Source organism: Anabrus simplex, chromosome 3, assembly GCF_040414725.1.
Source record: "Anabrus simplex isolate iqAnaSimp1 chromosome 3, ASM4041472v1, whole genome shotgun sequence".
Taxonomy (NCBI): Eukaryota; Metazoa; Arthropoda; class Insecta; order Orthoptera; family Tettigoniidae; genus Anabrus; species Anabrus simplex.
The window spans coordinates 196,143,002-196,163,351 of NC_090267.1; the positions used below are offsets into that span (position 1 = coordinate 196,143,002).

The following is a 20,350-nucleotide window of genomic DNA, read 5'->3' on the forward strand; positions in this document are numbered from 1 at the left end:
GACCGTCTGGCCCGTTGCAACATCTCTGGCGAAACGGATCGACATGCCTCGGTGATGAGCTGTCTATTGTGACAAGGAATGGCTGGCTACTGTGCATACACCAGGATGACATGGAAAACCGAAGTACCGAAGAAAAACCTACCCGCCTCCTATCCATTTATCAGGGTACGTCGAATGGAGTTGGTTCCGGACGAAGTCCTTCATGAAATAGAGTTCTGTTGGCAATAAGCATTCCCGGGCTTTTGAAGATAAGTTGATTAGCGTTTATTAGAAGACTTATTTCATCTCGTGGGAAAACTCTGAACCTTTTGCAAACCAAATCGTTATGAAAGTGAGTTATTATTCACGCCATACCACTAAGAGTCTTAAGCACATCTAATGAATTAGATAATGTATAATTCACACGAGCGTACGTTCCCCGCTTGACATTTAATTAGTACCGGCTGATTTCTTCCGTATTACGAATTAATTAAATCTTACAACATGGTACATTTGCATTATTTTACGGTTGGTTCAGGTATGTTTCAACATCATATTATGGCTGATTTATGAAGCAAGCAGGGTAACCAACAAAAAATAATATTAAATAAATACAAGTATTTGCGTTAGTTCAAACATTTTCTACCATTTCAACTTGATAGGTAATTTCTTAACCTGGTATTTTTCTTTCTATTTCCTGTATGTACATAGCTTCATTTAAAAGAAAATGAAATTAAATTAGCTTGTTATTTCTATTTCTTCCGTGTTAGGTGAAGTTTACTCTCTATGTCAGTGAGATCTCAATAAACATCTGTAATTTTCGCTTCCGGAAGAATTAATGACAATAAAACAGGACCTTCTCTGCTGACAAAAGTAAAGAAATAGAAGATCAAGTTCCAAGCCAACACAAAGTTGAAAATTCGTATCAGACATCAAATTCTGAAATCTATCAAAAGGATGCTTCTTGGATGAATAATGAGAAACTGAGATCCCAGACCATGACTTGCGAAGTGTGAGAATAACACCGGGGGACTGCAGGAGTACGTCCAGAAACTAGCGAAATGGAAATCGCCAGGTCCAGATGGAGTGCATGGTTACTGGTATAAAGTCCTTGCAAGCACTCATCAAGTGCTACGACGATTATCTAGAATATCTCCTTGAGAACCTAGCAGGTGCATCAGACTTCTTAACAAAAGATATCACCTACTGGCTGCTTAAGGACGAAGATACCAGTGAAAATTAAAAATCCGCAGCCTGTTTCCAGTCATTCAACCGGCCCGGAATGGAAAGAATGAAGCCCCCATCTAGCGGCGAGGATATGAAATGTGCCGGCTGCCGAAGCCTGTCGTACTCCTCTGGGGCAATGATAAATGACTGACAGATGAAAATGTTAATGGAGAGTGTTGCTGGAATGAAAGATGACAGGGAAAACTGGAGTACCCGGAGAAAAACCTGCCCCGTCTCCGCTTTGTCCAGCACAAAACTCACATGGAGTGACGGGGATTTGAACTACGGTGGAAGATACCAGTAATCTCTCCAATTACAGACCGACACCTGTCTGCTAACTCTTTTCAAGATACTGTACTTAGATCCGTACTGGTCATCAAAATCTACAATCACTGCCTATACGCTGCATCCTGACAGAAGAACTAAAAGGCTGCTTCAAGAATTCCAAATGGTGCAAACACCAACTAATATAATCTACAGCATGGTAATTGCCAAAGCCACCCACAAGAAGAAAAATCTCCACATGGCCTATATTGACTTCGACTCAGTGCCACACGATCACCTCATGGAAGTCCTCATAATGTATAAAGTATGTCTAGCAGTTGTTAACTATCTGCAGCCAGCAACGTCGGAAAGGGTAAAACTACTCAGACTTGAATAGCACTTCCAAACGAGGAAAATCAACATCAGGAGAGAGATATTCCAAGGTGACTCCTTCAGTCCCTTGTGGTTTTATCCTCTTTCTTTCTTTTCTTTATTAATCCGTTTACCCTCCGGGGTGGTTTTTCCCTCAGATTCAGCGAGGGATCCCACCTCTACCGTCTCAAGAACAGTGTCCTGGAGCGTGAGATTCTGGGTCTGGGGATACAACAGGGAAGGAGGACTAGTACCTTGCCCAGGCATCCTCATCTACTGTACTATACTGAACAGGAGCCTTGTGGGTGGATGGCAAGATTGGAAGTGATAGACAAGGAAGAGGGAAGGAAGCGGCCATGGCCTTAAGTTAGGTACCATCCCGGCATTTGCCTTGAGGAGAAGTGGGAAACCACGAAAATCCACTTCGAGGATGGCGGAGGTGGTAATCGAACCCTCTCCTACCTCCCGAGGCTGAATGGACTCCATTCCAGCCCTCGTACCACTTTTCAAATTTTGTAGCAGAGCCGGGAATCGAACCCAGGCCTTCGGGAGTGGCAGCTTATCACACTAACCTCGTGGTTTTGTATAGCCTAGCTGTTAACCCATTGAGCTGAACACTCAATAGCACAGGCTACGGCTACAACATAAAGCTATCTGAAACGAACCACAAATTATGTACCTCCTCTACATGGATATGTCCCGCTAGCAATGAACAACAGAACTAGCTTCTGGCCTTAACAAAGAGATCCTCTGATGATATTCAAATGGAGTTTAGAATGGGGAAATGCGGAGCAGTTCATATGAAACAAGGATGCGGTTATCCGCGAAGTTAGTGTCTTGGCGGATACAAACTGTATGGCAGTGCGAATAATTTAGCTGATAATTTCTAATTAATGATGTTCATTGATTTTCACTCAGGCATACACTTACTTTAGCTTGTGGCTAGGCGTTCCTTGACACTGGTAAGGGAGAACGGTGATATATGGAGCCTTGAGACCATAAAGCCCTAAATCTGACCTAAGCCTGACTGACTCCTGCCCGCCATTAATGGAAGGAAGGAATAAAGGTCAAAATATCGGTAGTTGTAGCAAGAGAAAATTCCTCATAAACTTGTAATTATAGGGGTTCCGATTCCAGGTGTCAGGCCTATTGTATTATGTTAACATATCTATCCGTTTCAATAACTTGGGTGTAATGTATTGTAGCTATTTTTGGAATACTTGTTCTAGTGTATGTATTCGAAATTGATGTAGGGTTTACAATGAACCACCGTGATATACATTTTACGTATATTTCCGATATTCGCCTGGAGTTGAGGTGAGATAGTATGAAAACTAGTTTAGGATAATTGAGAGTAAAATTTTAACACACTCTTGTTCTCAGTGGAGTTATACCTGAGACCGAGAACACGTTTTTCCAGTTCCTTCTAGGGACTTAAATTCAGGGCAGAACTGGAATTGAAAACAAATAAATGCCACCCTAACCTCTAGGCCTAAGTCACAGTCGTTGTGCCTATTCTGGATAAAAATTAAAGAAAGGATGATAAGATTCATCTTCAGCATTTTCTAGGGCTCTGAGCTCCTTGGCTCAACAGTCACTCTAGCAGCCTTCATATCAGAGGGCCCGGTATCGATTCTCGGTCGCAGTGAGGATTTTAGGCTTGTTGTCCACCCATTTTTAACATTGTTCTCCAAATCCACATTTTGAAGGTTTCAATTCGTTTAAAATCTTGCTTTTATAAGGTCCAGCTCGCACTTCCTTTCAAAAATGCACTTCAAATAAAATATTGTATGAATGTATTTCTAAACTGAGACGACTGCTAGTCATTGAACGTATTTTATTATGAAAGATATTATTTTCTAATATTAGCCCCCTCTTAATTACTGCTTACATTCTGTTATCGCTTGTTTTCAAGATCATAGGAAGATACAATCGGAAATAACAAGTTGATGAAAATGAATGGGATGCCATGTACTTCCTTTTCCATTATGACTCACAAACTAATTAACCTTGACAACATAATTGGACGGGGATAACAGAAACGTCTGCATTTTGCAATCATGCAGCGTATGAGGGAAAGGAAACCAAGCAACTGAAGAATAATTTTACGTTGTCATCTATGAGATCCGTACATCAAAAGTGTAGCTTCACTTTCGCAATTTCAAAATTCTTCAGTTGATCACAGCACTCCAAGAAGGATTGCCAACATTTCTTTAAAACAGAATTAAACAGAGTACTGGACGTGTTAGGGGCTGCCTGGCCCAGGTGGTAAAGGCGTGCTCGGTCCGCCCGGAAGGACGTGGGTTCGAATCCCCGTCGGGAAGCCGTAAAATTTAAGAAACGAGGTTTTCACTTCCGGAGGTGCACATGGCCCTGAGGTTCACTCAGCCTGAACCAAAAATGAGCAGCAGGTTAATTCCTGAGGGCAAAGGCGGCCGAGCGTAGAGCTAACCACTCTACCCCATCAAGTGCCGAGGTTACGGATAGTGGACGCCTTTACCTTCCACCTCTCTAAGGGCCTTCATGGCCTGTACGTAGATAACTTTGCTTTACTGGACGTGTTAACATTCAACATTTATACGCTTTAAACTTTTATAAATGTGGCTGGACGACTTACTTCTTCTGGAACATGACTATGGGATCAGCCTCCAAATCTGACAGGTCGACGTAGCGTCCCATTTTCTTTACATCGGGATGTTTACGGCACATGAGCCAACCAATATGGGAGAAGAAGAATCCACGTGTTGCGTTGTGTGGGTCTGCGTCCGTGTCACTGTACTTGTGATGCTGCCTGTGGTCACGTACCCAGATGTAGAGACAGTTCTGGAAAGAAAGAAATGGGATATTTATTGGGCAACACATTTTTTAAACAAAAGTATGAATTTAAGTAAGAAATAGCTTCAAGGACAATGTAGTTTTTCGAGAGGGTTATCAGATTTAGTTGTGAGGTTTCAAGAAACATATCATACTGCCCTTTTAAGAAATTATATAATTTATCGAAAATTTCCATGGAACATTTTAAATTGATTCACCTACATTACTACAGCAATAATTATTTTTTAATACTTTAATTGGCAATCACCTAAATTTTCAAAGAATATTGTATACATCCAATGGACTCTCTGAATGCTCTGATGCGTTGACAAACATTTAATTGCATTATGTACAGAAATTAGGGTATGTTGCTCGAGAACGACACTGACGAAAAGTACGTAAGAATCAGTAATTTCGATAAAATTCGTGTTACTGCGACAATTAAAGCGCAAAGGAACATTGTGCCACGTTTAGTTTCTGTAAGTTTAATTATCTATATGTAAACAATTTTTCTTAATCTGTAATATTAGAAATTTCTACTCCTTATTTTGTTAACCCAAACCTGGCGTTCGAAAGTACTAAATAGGTTGAGTTTCATGTTTGCCTGTCTGTTACGATATCACGTGAAGTCAGCTGAACACAATTTTAAGACATTAAGTATTTCAGTAAAGAAAGAGACAGTGTAATTTGAGCTATACATTATTCGATTAGTACAAGGAGGTGATAATTTATAGGAAAGTCTGTTAATGTGTTCACTCAAGCAACGAGTTCACAAAAGTGAGAGCTATGATTCCATTGGATACTCATGGGAAGTGGAAAACAATCCAGAAGCCACGTCTCATCAAACGCCATAATATGGCGAAAGAAGTCATCTCTCCAAATCAGATTGAGCGGTGTCGTACCGTAATCATTGCTGTAGGCCTACTTCCGTTGACTCATGGGGAACCCACCGATTTGCAATTTTTCGCATTATCAGGCGCTTCTTTAGTATACGCAGCAGAGTCGTGTGCGATAATCCCGTCTCGTGACTTAACTCCCGACTCGTTTGATAGCGCACTGACACTAGCGTGATCCGGCCGAGCCATGTCCATCACGCTTTCACGACCATCACTGCAAGCTCTAGCCCACCTCGCCACTGTTCTGTGAGGTAACACCGTTCCACCATATGCTTCACGAAGAAGTTCATGACATTGTCTTGTTGTGCGGCCAAGGGCACATTGAATTTTCAGCCAACATCGCCGTTCCTGTTTCGTAAACGTGGTGAATACGCAACACACAACAGTTTCGAACAGAAATTCACACAAGGTTGGCTTCTTCTCGCCTCAACATTGTCGCGTTTCAACAGGTGGGCGATTCCATTTACAGTGAGGTAGGTCAGACATACAGTAGAACAGGGCCTCTCAAACGCCCAAAATCTCACGCGTGCAAACCGAGACGCAGAGGTTCTGTGGACCGTGCATCGGTCCGACTCGGCTCGGTTTGGATCAGCGTTTTGTCTCGGTGCGACTCGACTAAGCTCGACTCAACTCGGCTGGGATGGTGGAGAGCTGCAGAACGAGTGAAGAAGGGGGGACGGGCGGAGCGAGAGACAGGCGTAGGAGAAGAGAGATCAGAGCTATTACTCGAAATCGAGAGGTGGGAATTCTGCACTCTGGTCAATCAAGTGAAGTCGTCTTTATCACCTTGCGCCATGCAATACACCGGTACATGCACCCTTAGAGGCCCTGCAGTAGAGTAAAGGTAATCGCCCACTATACCGCGCCGCGCAGCGCAGCGCGGCCGAGAAGAAATTTCCGTGGTCTGCTTCTTGTGAAATGAAATGGCTTAACGCCCACTGCAGGGAGCCGCGCCGCCCCGCGCCGCGCGGAACAAGCTTGTGGAATTTCCGCGCCAGAAGCCCCCAGGTTTCTGGAACGAAACTTTTTCCTTTCGGCGCGCTTGTGTGGGCGAGTGTAGAAGGAAGGAATAACGGAAAGAATGTGGTTTCGTGCCGTTTCGGCAGTCCTCGTGAGTCCTCGATTAGTGCCAGCACGCTCGTACCTTCACGCGGTTAGTGGTATTGTGCACTCTACGCCTTTCTCGGAGAAAGGTGGTATTTTCTCTCGCTACACACGCCTTTTCTTATTTGCTAGTTGCTTTACGTCGCACCGATACAGATAGGTCTTATGGCGACGATGGAACAGGAAAGGGCTAGGAGTGGGAAGGAAGCGGCCGTGGCCTTAATTAAGGTACAGCCCCAGCATTTGTCTGGTGTGAAAACGGGAAACCACGGAAAACCATTTTCAGGGCTGCCGACAGTGGGGTTCGAACCTACTATCTCCCGAACACTGGATACTGGCCGCACTTAAGCGACTGCAGCTATCGAGCTCGGTACACACGGCTTAACTAGGTTAAATAGTTAATAGAATTTTTCTTGGGACATACGAAAGTAGTGGGAAAATTTACTTCTGTCCTTTAGTAGATGAGGAAATACATGGCGAAACACTCCGTACGTTTCCCTTTTCTCATAAATGTTGTGGACCCAAACTTTTCTTTCGCGTTTTTCTTCTTCCTCATTTACAAGTAGCGCAACCGCAAATAATAAGTCCTCCTCGGAACTGGAACTCATCTGTGTGAGCTGCACTTCCCCAACTGGAGAGACGCGGCGCGGTTAGGTGTGCTGTATGGGCGAAGTCACGGAAAATGGCCCGTGGAATGTTCCACAAGCTTGTTCCGCGCGGCGCGGCGTGGTTCCCTACAGAGGGCGATTACCTTTACATGTGGTAGAAGTGACTGTAAGTAATTCCGTATCGTTTCACGTCCACAGTAGCGTTGCCAGTTTTAAAGTGCCAACCCATTACATGTTTCATTTATTTACTTGTGCTTTTAAACACTGTTAGGGTAAATAATAATGTTCTATTTGAATGGAATTAACAGTGAAAGTAGTGAGCATAAACATTACAAACACACTGAAAATAGCCATCTCCGTAACTGTAATCCAGCCCATTTCTCGTACTTTTCCTATCACGGGTCGCCTTTGCTTCCAAGAATTGACCTGGTACTCATTTTTGGTCCAGACTAAAAACCTCAGGACCATGTGTCGCTCCAGAAGTAGAAATTTCGTTTCTTACACTTTTCAACTTCCCGAAGAGCAATTGAATTTTAAATACAATAGTTATGTAATATTCATGATACAATAACTTCTTCTTACGACGCCTTCTCCGAGTGGAGGTTGGCGATCCACGTAACTAGCTCTGATCTTGACAGCGCAGAATGGAATGCCACTTCTGAAGTACGGCAGTGCCATCTTCGAAGGTCTTTCAGCCATGAATTTCTTCTTCTCCCAACAGATCTCTTTTCCTGTATTTTTCCGATAATAAGCTGTAATAACTGATAGGTATTGTGTTTACCTATGTTTTATGGTGAGCAGTAGTTCTTTTTGCTTTTTCATCAGACGAAGGACCTCGGCATTTGAGATTTTCATTACCCAGGATATCCGCAAGAGACGGCGATACAGGAACATTTCGAAGTCATCAATACGTTTTTTATGATTTGGTGAACAGTAGTTCTTTTTGCTTTTTCATCAGACGAAGGACCTCGGCATTTGAGATTTTCATTATCCAGGATATTCGCAAGAGACGACGATACAGGAACATTTCGAAGTCATCAATACGTTTTTCTATGATTGGATTCAGAGTCCAGCTTTCACAACCATATAAGAGAACAGAAAATTTATAGCAGCGGATCATACGAATTCGTAGTTGGAGACTGAGATCTGACCTCCCAAAGAATTTCTTCATGGCAATGTATTGTTTCCTGGCCTGCTCAATTCTAGATATTATCTCCCGTTTGGAGTTACATTGGTCATCCAAGATGGTTCCCAAATATTTGAAAGAAGACACTTCATCATCATCATCATCATCTGTTTACCTTCCAGGTTCGGTTTTTCCCTCGGACTCAGCGAGGGATCCCACCTCTACCGCCTCAAGGGCAGTGTCCTGGAGCTTCAGACTCTTGGTCGTGGGATACAACTGGGAAGAATGACGAGTACCTCGCCCAGGCGGCCTCACCTGCTATGCTGAACAGGGGACTTGTGGAGGGATGGGAAGATCGGATGGGATAGGCAAGGAAGAGGGAAGGAAGCGGCCGGGGCCTTAAGTTAGGTACCATCCCGGCATTCGCCTGGAGGAGAAGTGGGAAACCACGGAAAACCACGTCGAGGATGGCTGAGGTGGGAATGGAACCCACCTCGACTCAGTTGACCTCCCGAGGCTGAGTGGACCCCGTTCCAGCCCTCGTACCAGTTTTAAAATTTCATGGCAGAGCCGGGAATCGAACCCGGACCTCCGGGGGTGGCAGCTAATCACGCTAACCACTACACCACAGAGGTGGACTGAGAGCTCCTTGCACAAGTAAAACAGACATCAGAGATATCCCTACATCCTTTACAGAGATCTCATTTTGTATTCGTTACAGTTGTTGTAGTTTGTGATTACAAATCTGTTAAACAAGAATTACTGTTTCTTTTGTACTTTGTAGGGGCTGCCTGGCCGAGGCGGTAAAGGCGTACTCGGTTTGCCCGGAAGGACAGGGGTTCGAATCCCCGTCAGGAAGTCGTAAAACTTAAGAAATGAGATTTCCACTTCCGGAGGAGCTTATGGCCCTGAGGTTCACTCAGCCTACACTCAAAAATGAGTACCAGGTTAATTCCTGGGGGCAAAGGCGGCCGGGCGTAGAGCTAACCACTCTACCCCATCAAGTGCCGAGGTTAAGGATAGTGGAAGCCTTTACCTTCCACCCCTCCAAGGGGCTTCATGGCCTGTACGGAGAAGACTTTGCTTTGCTTTGTACTTTGTAGATGTATGCGTGAAAGTAATAACAATTTTTGAAAAAGAAAAGGAGGAAATGCTAATCGTAACAAGGATGATTAAAACTCTTCGGCAAACAACCAACGAAAAAAATCTCTTTAGCATGGGAGAAGCGTTATAGAAAGACAACGACGACTGCAGGAATAACACGGCCTCTCAACATCCACACTGCAAATAAAAAGACAATAGAAGGCAACTAGGTTGACATTGGCCCTGGGCGAATGTACAAGAGGCAGGGTCCTCTAGTTCACCAATAGAAGAAGAACGAGTCTTAAAATACTGTGTTCTTTTCTTGCTAGTTGTTTTACGTCGCGCCGACACAGATAGGTCTTATGGCGACGATGGGACAGGGAAGGGCTAGGAGTGGGAAGGAAGCGGCCGTGGCCTTAATTAAGGTACAGCCCCAGCATTTGCCTGGTGTGAAAATGGGAAACCACGGAAAACCATCTTCAGGGCTGTCGACAGTGGGGTTCGAACCTACTATCTCCCGAATACTGGATACTGACCGCACTTAAGCGACTGCAGCTATCGAGCGCGGTATACTGTGTTCTACCAGATGACAAAGCGTAATAAATCTTCTCCCGGAAAGGACCAGGTAGATCTTCCGTACGTCAGATAAGCATATTCGTTAATAGAATGAGCAGCACACAGCTAATATCGTGACTGCGTGCCATATTAATACCGCCAATTTATGTCTGACGCTACGCTTCGTTACGGAGTAATTGATGGCCAACAACGAAACGTTAAGGTGAATTGAATATTCCTAGCACGTGTTGTTTTGTGAGATTCCATCTCTCAACCTAATGTACTGGACATTAGGTGAACTAATTATGCAATAAAGGGTCGATCGGATATTTGACATTATAACAAGTTACTACATATGCAAGATCACTCACAGTTTCCTCATTAGGTACCATATTCATTGCGACGTTTTAATAGACGTTATCATTAAAGGAAGTATACGCAATTTTTAAAAACCAGTTATGGTGTAGACGACCTAGCTGTTCATTCCCCTTAAAATAGGGCACTAATAATTCATTGCACCTCTCAAACTTAACCTCTCATTCACATCGTGAAAGATAGGGAAAGGCTTTAGAGGAATGCTTGTCAGGTAACGAACGTGTACTTAAGCTCTGGCCGCACAGCAGTATGTAGATGGGAAGTGGGCTCTTTCGAATCTACGCAGGGCCTAAGAAGCCGGTGGAGAATATGTTCCTGATTTTCTCCGCGGCTAAGACGGCAGCATGCCGTGTCTCACCGCTGGATTCCCTGCTTCAAATCCCGGTCACTCTATGTGAGATAGTTTTGCTGGAAAAAGCGGAGGCGGAGCAGATTTTCCTTCGTGAACTCCAGTTCACCCTGTCATCTTTCATTCCAGCAACCCTCTCCAATATCATTTCATTTCATCTGTCAGTCAATAATGATTGCTCCAGAGGAATACGACAGGCTTCGGCAGCCGGCATAGCTCCTATCCTCGCCACTAAATAGGGGCTTCATTCATTCCATTCCATTAGCCAATCAGGTCGCTTCGCGGGCGAATTCAGATGTGAGGCAGTGTTGCTAGATCTGTACGTGACTTAAGACCGGCATGAGAATAAAACTCCTCCAGGGGAGGGGTTTGAACACAGTACGTGTGCTACGGTGACACGGGCTGAAACGAACGTTCTGTTTGTGTTTGATGCTGATTTCTCGGTGTGGCTCCAAAGCCCTTCTTAAGTCGCATTCAGATTTCACAACACTGCCGCGCAAAGCCCATTTGAATTCGCCTGCGAAACGATGTGATTGGCTAAATTCAACAGCTTATAAAATGACAACGGTGCGAGATATCCAAGTATTGCTTTCAAATTAGTTATCAGGATGACCAACCCTCTAACGTTGATATACCCGGTTCACGTTGTTTCCGACCCCTCTGTATAGGTACCTCAATGAAAATGAAAACCTACAACCTGGTTGTCCAGTCTTTGACCGGGTCAGGGATGTAATGAATGAACCATAATAGGCTGTTATTACAATGGCGTCGCCACTCTCAAAGTGATTATTAATGACTGATAAATGCGATGAAATGATAATGGAGAGTGTTGCTGGGATGAAAGATGACAGGGAAAACCGGAGTACCCGGAGTAAAATCCGTCTCGCCTCCGCTTTGTCCAGCACAAATCTCACATGGAAGTACCGGGATTTGAACCACGGTATCCAGCGGTGAGCGGCCGACGCGCTGCCGTCTGAGCCACGGAGGCTCAGGTTCCTCAATATCTTCACATTTTTTTTCAGCAACCGCTCTCCCACCCGTACCCTGTGTATTTAACTGAGGACCATCGAAGTCTCGTTTTCTCTGACGTACCACAGTTCCTGTCAATCTGTAGCTCAACCATTCGAATGAGATCTTTACTTCCTGAATATGAACACTGAGTAAACACTTGCACTAAGGTTCGGAAGTATTAATCGTTGTCACGTGAAAAAGTAAAAATAGTTTTTGGAACGCAAAACCAATAACATTGTTATTAATGCTTGAATTATAATTAACAAAATAATGATCCAAGCCTTCCTTATGGCAATGTCACTAATGATCTGTCAATACACTGTCCTTGGTGAGTAAAACTCATGGAAGAAAGAATAATTTCGTGTGGAGACATGCATTACATATATCATTCATCTGATTAAAATATCGTCTATGTCGTGTGTTTGCAGGCAAAACCCATTAAGTACATCTTACATTCGAGTAAAAGAGGTTTGAAAGTTTTTGCTTGTTGCTTGTTGTTTTAAGGGGCCTAACATCGAAGGTCACCGGCCCTTGAAAGTTTTTACAATATGCTTTACGTCGCACTGACACAGAAAGGCCTAGGAGTGGGAAGGAAGCGTTCGTGGTCTTAATTAAGGTACAGCCCTAGCTAGCATTTGCCTGTTTTGAAAATGGGAAACCACGGGAAACCATCTTCAGGGCTGCCGACAGTGGGATTCGAGCCCACTATCTCCCGGATGAGAGTCATAGCTGTGCGCCCCTAACCGGACGGCCAACTGGCCCGGTATTTTCATTGTCAAGATCTACACTCAGAATAAGAATATTCTTCTTCTTCTTTATCTGTTTAACCTCCAGGTTCGGTATTTCCCTCTGACTCAGCGAGGCATCCCACCTCTACCGCCTCGAGGGCAGTGTCCTGGAGCTTCAGACTCTGGGTCAGGGGATACAACTGGGGAGGATGACCAGTACCTCGCCCAGACGGCCTAACCTGCTATGCTGAACAGGAGCCTTGGTGGGGGGATGGTAAGATCGGAGGTGATAGACATTTAGGCAAGAAAGAGGGAAGGAAGCGGCCGTGGCCTTAAGTTAGGTACTATCCCGGAATTTGCCTGTAGGAGAATTGGGAAACCACGGAAAAACAGTTCCAGGATGGCTGAGGTGAGAATCGAACCCACCGCTACTCAGCTGACCTAGCGAGGCTGAGTGGACCCCGTTCCAGCCCTCGTACCACTTGTCAAATTTCGTGGCAGAGCTGGGAATCTAACCCGGGTCTCCGGGGGGGGGGGGGGTGGCTGCTAATCACACTAACCACTACACCACAGAGGTGGACCAGAATATTTGTCTTTAAATTTATAGAACGGGTTTGTTGGAGTATCTAGAATAGCGCTGTGTAGCTGAAGATATACTTTTCGTTGCTAACCAAGTTTAACTGACAGTTCTGCCAAAATATGTCACTGACATAATTTTAAGTGTTTTACTTGACATACATAGTTCAAGAAAAACGATAAAATTGACTTAGTGTAAACTCAGTGTATTTTACCATTTACTTTTCACTGCAAACACCACGTATATCACTATTAAGTGTGGTTCAAAACACTACGTTACTTGATGTATTTTAACTGAAAGAAATTTCTCTCTATCGATACTCAGCAAGAAAATAAAATTAAAAAATTCAGTAACCAAATGACCTCGTACGACATAAGAATAGAACGGGAGAGTAGTTTGGTAGTATGAAAATGTCAAAAATTCAAAAGAGCGATTCGTAAACCCACGATATCCTCTTTCATTATTACATTGACTGACAGAGCAAATGCAACACCAAGAAGGAGTGGTTCGAAAGGGATGAAAGTTGGAGAAAAAACAGAGACGGCACGGACGAATAATTGATGTTTATTTCAAACCGATATGCAGGTTACACAATGCGCACGGCATCGACTCAGTAGGATGTAGGACCACCGCGAGCGGCGATGCACGCAGAAACACGTCGAGGTACAGAGTCAATAAGAGTGCGGATGGTGTCCTGAGGGATGGTTCTCCATTCTCTGTCAACCATTTGCCACAGTTGGTCGTCCGTACGAGGCTGGGGCAGAGTTTGCAAACGGCGTCCAATGAGATCCCACACGTGTTCGATTCGTGAGAGATCCGGAGAGTACGCTGGCCACGGAAGCATCTGTACACCTCGTAGAGCCTGTTGGAGATGCGAGCAGTGTGTGGGCGGGCATTATCCTGTTGAAACAGAGCATTGGGCAGCCCCTGAAGGTACGAGAGTGCCACCGGCCGCAGCACATGCTGCACGTAGCGGTGGGCATTTAACGTGCCTTGAATACGCACTAGAGGTGACGTGGAATCATACGCAATAGCGCCCCAAAACATGATGCCGCGTTGTCTAGCGGTAGGGCGTTCCACAGTTACTGCCGGATTTGACCTTTCTCCACGCCGACGCCACACTCGTCTGCGGTGACTATCACTGACAGAACAGAAGCGTGACTCATCGGAGAACACGACGTTCCGCCATTCCCTCATCCAAGTCGCTCTAGCCCGGCACCATGCCAGGCGTGCACGTCTATGCTGTGGAGTCAATGGTAGTCTTCTGAGCGGACGCCGGGAGTGCAGGCCTCCTTCAATCAATCGACGGGAAATTGTTCTGGTCGATATTGGAACAGCCAGGGTGTCTTGCACATGCCGAAGAATGGCGGTTGACGTGGCGTGCGGGGCTGCCACCGCTTGGCGGCGGATGCGCCGATCCTCGCGTGCTGACGTCACTCGGGCTGCGCCTGGACCCCTCGCACGTGCCACATGTCCCTGCGCCAACCATCTTCGCCACAGGCGCTGCACCGTGGACACATCCCTATGGGTATCGGCTGCGATTTGACGAAGCGACCAACCTGCCCTTCTCAGCCCGATCACCATACCCCTCGTAAAGTCGTCTGTCTGCTGGAAATGCCTCCGTTGATGGCGGCCTGCCATTCTTAGCTATACACGTGTCCTGTGGCACACGACAACACGTTCTACAATGACTGTCGGCTGAGAAATCACGGTACGAAGTGGGCCATTCGCCAACGCCGTGTCCCATTTATCGTTCGCTACGTGCGCAGCATAGCGGCGCATTTCACATCATGAGCATACCTCAGTGACGTCAGTCTACCCTGCAATTGGCATAAAGTTCTGACCACTCCTTCTTGGTGTTGCATTTGCTCTGTCAGTCAGTGTAGATAAGCGTTTAATGCGGTAATTTTAGTTTGATAATGAGAACTTCATAGACCATTAGTTTAACTAACCTGAAGATAATTAATACAACTGAAACATTATAACAAAATAAATTGGTAATTTTAGTTTGATAATGAGAATTTCACAGACCATTAGTTTAACTAACCTGAAGAATACAACTGAAACATTGCAACAAAATAAATTGGTAATTTTAGTTTGATAATGAGAACTTCATAGACCATTAGTTTAACTAAGCTGAAGATAATTAATACAACTGAAACATTATAACAAAATAAATCGGTAATTTTAGTTTGATAATGAGAACTTCATAGACCATTAGTTTAACTAACCTGAAGATAATTAATACAACTGCAACATTACAACAAAATAAATTTGATAGTTGAAAGGTTTATCATAAAGATAGCCAGTAACGTTATTTGGGCGAAGCGTGCCTGCCTCTTACCCAGAGGCACAGGACTCGAGTTTAATTCTCGACAAGGGACTAGACCAGTTGAGGAGCTGCCTGATATGAGAGAAAGTTAACCAGTACAACTGAGGACGTCGTCAAGCTGATCGTGTGAAACTCCGGTATGCAGGCTATTTGGGTGGGCAGCAATCGCTCTATAAGACCAAGGTCCTAATTGGTTCTTGCACGATAGGCTTGTTTCTGTACTATACTGTAGAAGGAAATCGAGGAGAATACTGTAAATATTTTTCAATTAAACAGTAAGAAAAGATGTTCTATAATTTTCCAGTGTCGAATTCTTTTCAGAATTCCAGCTCGTTGGCTGATTAGTCATATAACACAAACTGAAGAGATATTAAGTACAGAGCAAGAATGGCCAGCTGGATACCGACGGAGCTCGAATCTACAAATGTCTACTTTACGCTGCCTACAGATTTAGATATTCAACGTGCTACCCTTCAGTCTGTCACTGTATTAATATCTAAATACTAATGATAGATTCTAGCATTTTATCCTCTCATATACAGTATTTCAGTATCTTTATTTTCTGAGGATCAACCTGTGATGCTTTGCTTCTCCCTTCAAGACTTCACTGAGTCAGAAATATGCTGAAGTAATCTGCTAGTTCATTTATTTTTATTTATTAGCCCAGGTCACATAAGCATCCGTCCAGTTTCTGATCACACCAAACGTAGTATCAGTTTGGAAATCGAGCGGCATCCAGAGTTTCAACACGACCAACCCGTTTTGGATTCCATGACACACCTCGTTCGTTAAGCCCAGGAAATGGTATAATGTGTGACATTTCGTCGTTGCGCCTAGAAAAACCGCTATGAAATGAGAAGTGTTCTGTCATCTAAGGTTCAGTATTGCATGAGCTATATCAACGAATTTTCTTTTTATGTGACACGTGCTGCGGGTCAGTATCTCACCCCTCAAGTTTGTCACAATAAGGGTTATTTGGAGGCTCAACGACGATTGAGCCCAGTGTGCTGGCTTACGTCTTGCTCAGGATTGTCGACAAAACTGTTACTCCTTTAACCCAAACCAAATGGAATAGGAATGTTTGTACCAATTTTCTAGACAGTGACAGAAATCTATCACATTTTACTGAGATATCGTATTACTTTGAACATTTCTTCCACTTACATGTCGCAGTCTCCTCGCATTCACCTTTCCTATCTTACATTCCACGGTCAACTCTTGTTCATCCTTCGCCGTCCAACGGTCTTTCTACACCGTAACTCAGGCACGCAGGGCATTCCCTGTTAAAAAAGTGTTCTGACTAGGTGGACAGAAGAAATTTCGAGAGGTATCACCTCAGGGCGAGCTCATCGTCAGTCGTACTGCACTTCCTCAGACGACCGTAACACCACTCTTCGTTATGCATCGCTATCAACCTTGTCGTCCAGCTACCTCTACAGCAACGACCACGACAGCCACTACCACCACCGTCACTGACTTCAGTCAAACAGCTGCAGCAGCTTACCACTCAGCCGTACTGTCTAGTTTTGCCGCCCTTGACTACCAGGCCAGATTTCTTCCCACGACAACAGCTTCGCTGGGGGACAACACTACAGTTCACTTCCAGTTTAAGAGGTTTCCTCCACAGTCTGCTCCGGAGAAAGAGGAGGCCCCACGACGCCTTGCTCTGAACCCGAACCCTGCACCATCGACAGACAATACAAGTGCGCCTCCGCAGTCCATGGCCGCCACCAATCAGCCCATTTCTGCCAATTTTCCACCCACCAACACTACCCCCTCTACACTCGATCTTTCATCCATATCCGGTACAAAACGTCCCATCGTTTATTCCCGTTTGCTTCAACCTACCCCCTCAGGAACGCATTCATTTCTACTCTCAAATCCTGCCCCCAAGTTCCAGTCTCCCAGCGCTATTTTCTCCACCCTGCTCAGATTTAATATGCGCCGTGAGGATATAGCGGACATCCGACGAACAACAACTGGAGTCATCATTCAAGTTAATGGGGACATCGCGGCCACTCAACTCACCACTGCAATAGGAGCTCATCAACTTGGATTAACTACCCCTTTTCAACTCCTCTCTCCTCAACCCATCAAAACTCCCCCGTCCCCACCACGCTACCGCCTTCTCAGCTGTGTAATACGAGGTGTTGACCCCTCAATTACGGAAGAAACAATAATCTCCGAACTTCACGCGGAAGGCATCCAAGTCAAGAAGGCATTCAGAAACAAGAACTCCACGGGTCCCACCTATATGGTGAGAATTCTTCTGCCATCGCTCGAAGCTGTCGACCGTATTTTGGCCAGCGGGGTCTCTATACATAGGCACCACCATAAAGTGGAACCATCTCGTGCCCCACCACCACAAGGCACCCGGTGTGAGCGCTGTCTCATCTACAATAATCATATCACCATTCAGTGCATCGCCAAGACTCCTAAATGTGGACATTGCAATCAAGATCACTTTACACCCCGGTGCCCCAACACGCATCAACCCCCGCATTGCCATACCTGTGGAGGTAATCGCCCAGTGTATTCTCGCCGTTGCCGTCGCCGCCCTGCACCACCTCGAAATCAACCAGAACTCATAGCCCCTATCAGAACCATTGATCCACCTACGTCACCTAGCCGTTCCCTCTTCCAAGTACCTACAGTAGAGGATCTAATTCGTTTTGTCACCATTTCATTACTAAATATCCATCCCTACAACCGTCCCTTAGTCCTCACTCACGTATAAGCCACAGCAAACGAAACATTCAATCTTCATTTTCTTACCACCCATTCCGGCCTAAATTCGCACTTCCACTTTACTCCGTTAGAAACCCTTGTCTAAACACATCCCCAGCCCCCTCAGCTCCTGCATCCACATCCTAGCATCGTATCCTCCCCAATATTTTTAATCACTGAATCCACTTACATCCTGTTAAATGTCGTCTTGTGAGTGCATCACGAAATTAATGTTACTCTTCACATATTGGCCCTCTATCTTCAGAAGAGATCATCATGGCGAAGGAATCAACGGAAAATTTCTAATCAGTACTGTGTTAAACTTTGGAACTTCATACATGACTTTAAAGATAAAACTCATTAATTTATGTTAATATCCCAAGTACTGTCAAACTGTAAACCGTATTTAAATATCAATGTACAAAAAAATAAATAAATACAATATATATATGCCCTCCCCCACAAAAAATACATATATATGCCCTCCCTCACAACGAAAAGCCCTTCCTTTACCCACCTTCCTTTCCCATTATATATAATCCTTGCACACATCCCCGATAATAAAATACCATTCGCACACACCTTCTAACTCCATACATCAAACTACCCTCCTCCCCATACCATCACTCCTTCTCCATCCGGCCGAAACTCCTGGCCAGAGTGAAGGCGTTACCTTCAGGGTGGCCCGCCCCTCCCCTTCAGGGAGGGGAATGAAAACTAGAAATAGATAGAACTCTTGCTTTCTTTCGGATCCGGTGGTGTTAGCCTTGTGGGATCTGGGAACTCTTTTAACATAACTACTATGGGCTGGGGATCTGTCTGGAATTAGCGTTATCAATTTTCAGACACCACTGTTACCGTGAAAACCAGTATTCGCCTATGTACATAACTACGATGGGCTGGGGGTCTGTCTGGAATTAGCGTTATCAATTTTCAGACACCACTGTTACCATGAAAACCAGTATTCGCCTATGTATACTTGGACAGTAGCGTCATCTTCTCACTGTACGCTTTTGTCCTGTAACTAAGAGCTTGATAAAATCTCGAATCAAGGGAACGCCGTTCTATTCCTTAGTCCAGAATTAAAATCCTTAAGTTTGCCGGGAAAAAAATTTAGGGCCTTGGAACAAGAGACAGGCACGTTATCACTACACCACACGGTGGTTAATAATAATCTATATATTTAAAAAAAATATGAAAACTAAAGTCAGTCAGTCCGGCCATTCTATCCGGTCGATTTCCTTCAATCTTTTTTTTAACTGAAAGGTATTCATGCACAGATTTGTCATCACGTACTATAAATCACTTAACTTCCGCCTTCTTCAAATTATTTGATTTTCAATTTTTTCTCTTTGAAGCAAACATATCTTTGGTTTTGATTGAGTTAAGGAGTTCGTTTTGGCCTAAGAACACTCAGTGGATCAAGCTCTTTCATTTAAACTCTTAACTATTCAAATTGGTGGATTCTGAGGAAAGTTATGAGTGCACATTCAATTTGACGTCTCATTTCTTCAACAGTTTTCTCATTGAAGCAATCATATCTTTCGTTCTAATTGAGGTACGCAGTTTGTTTTGGTCTAAAAACACTCAGTGGATCAAGCGCTTTCTTTTCAGGTAATAACTACTTAAATTGGTAGATTCTGAGAAATGTTATGAGTACATTTGTCTCCACGACGAAGATCTTTGAAGGACATTTTAACAGTTCTTTTTTGCTAGTTGTTTTACGTCGCGCCGACACAGATAGGTCTTATGGCGACGATGGGACAGGGAAGGGCTAGGAGTGGGAAGGAAGCGACCGTGGCCTTAATTAAGGTACAGCCCCAGCATTTGTCTGGTGTTAAAATGAGAAACCACGGAAAACCATCTTCAGGGCTGCCGACAGTGGGGTTCGAACCTACTATCTCCCGAACACTGGATACTGACCGCACTTAAGCGACTGCAGCTATCGAGCTCGGTTTTTAACAGTTCGGCGCCTAGTGTTGTTCCAAGGAACGTTTAATTCAATTTATTTGTGTGATGTATTTTCAAGTGTTTTGTTAACATAATATTACATTCTATTACCAAAGCAGATCATGTGCTGTATTTCATTAACTCGAAACTTTTAAATACATGCGTGAGGATAGTAACGAACAACACCATACTTTGTACATTGCGGGTGGAGCCAGCGAGAAACTGCTAGTTTAATAATTAATAATACAAATGATATTTTCAGAATGAGTAATC

General features: G+C 44.3%; 1 protein-coding gene across 1 annotated transcript in view; it reads right to left on the reverse strand.

Annotated features, from left to right (window-relative positions):
* The window catches only part of LOC136866141 (acyl-CoA Delta-9 desaturase), a 180,858-nt gene that overhangs the window by 36,285 nt on the left and 124,223 nt on the right, over positions 1–20,350 (reverse strand). The window contains exon 4 of the mRNA XM_067142843.2: positions 4,460–4,665. Within this exon, the coding sequence (XP_066998944.1) occupies positions 4,460–4,665 (206 nt within the window). The remainder of the gene's footprint in view (positions 1–4,459; positions 4,666–20,350) is intronic.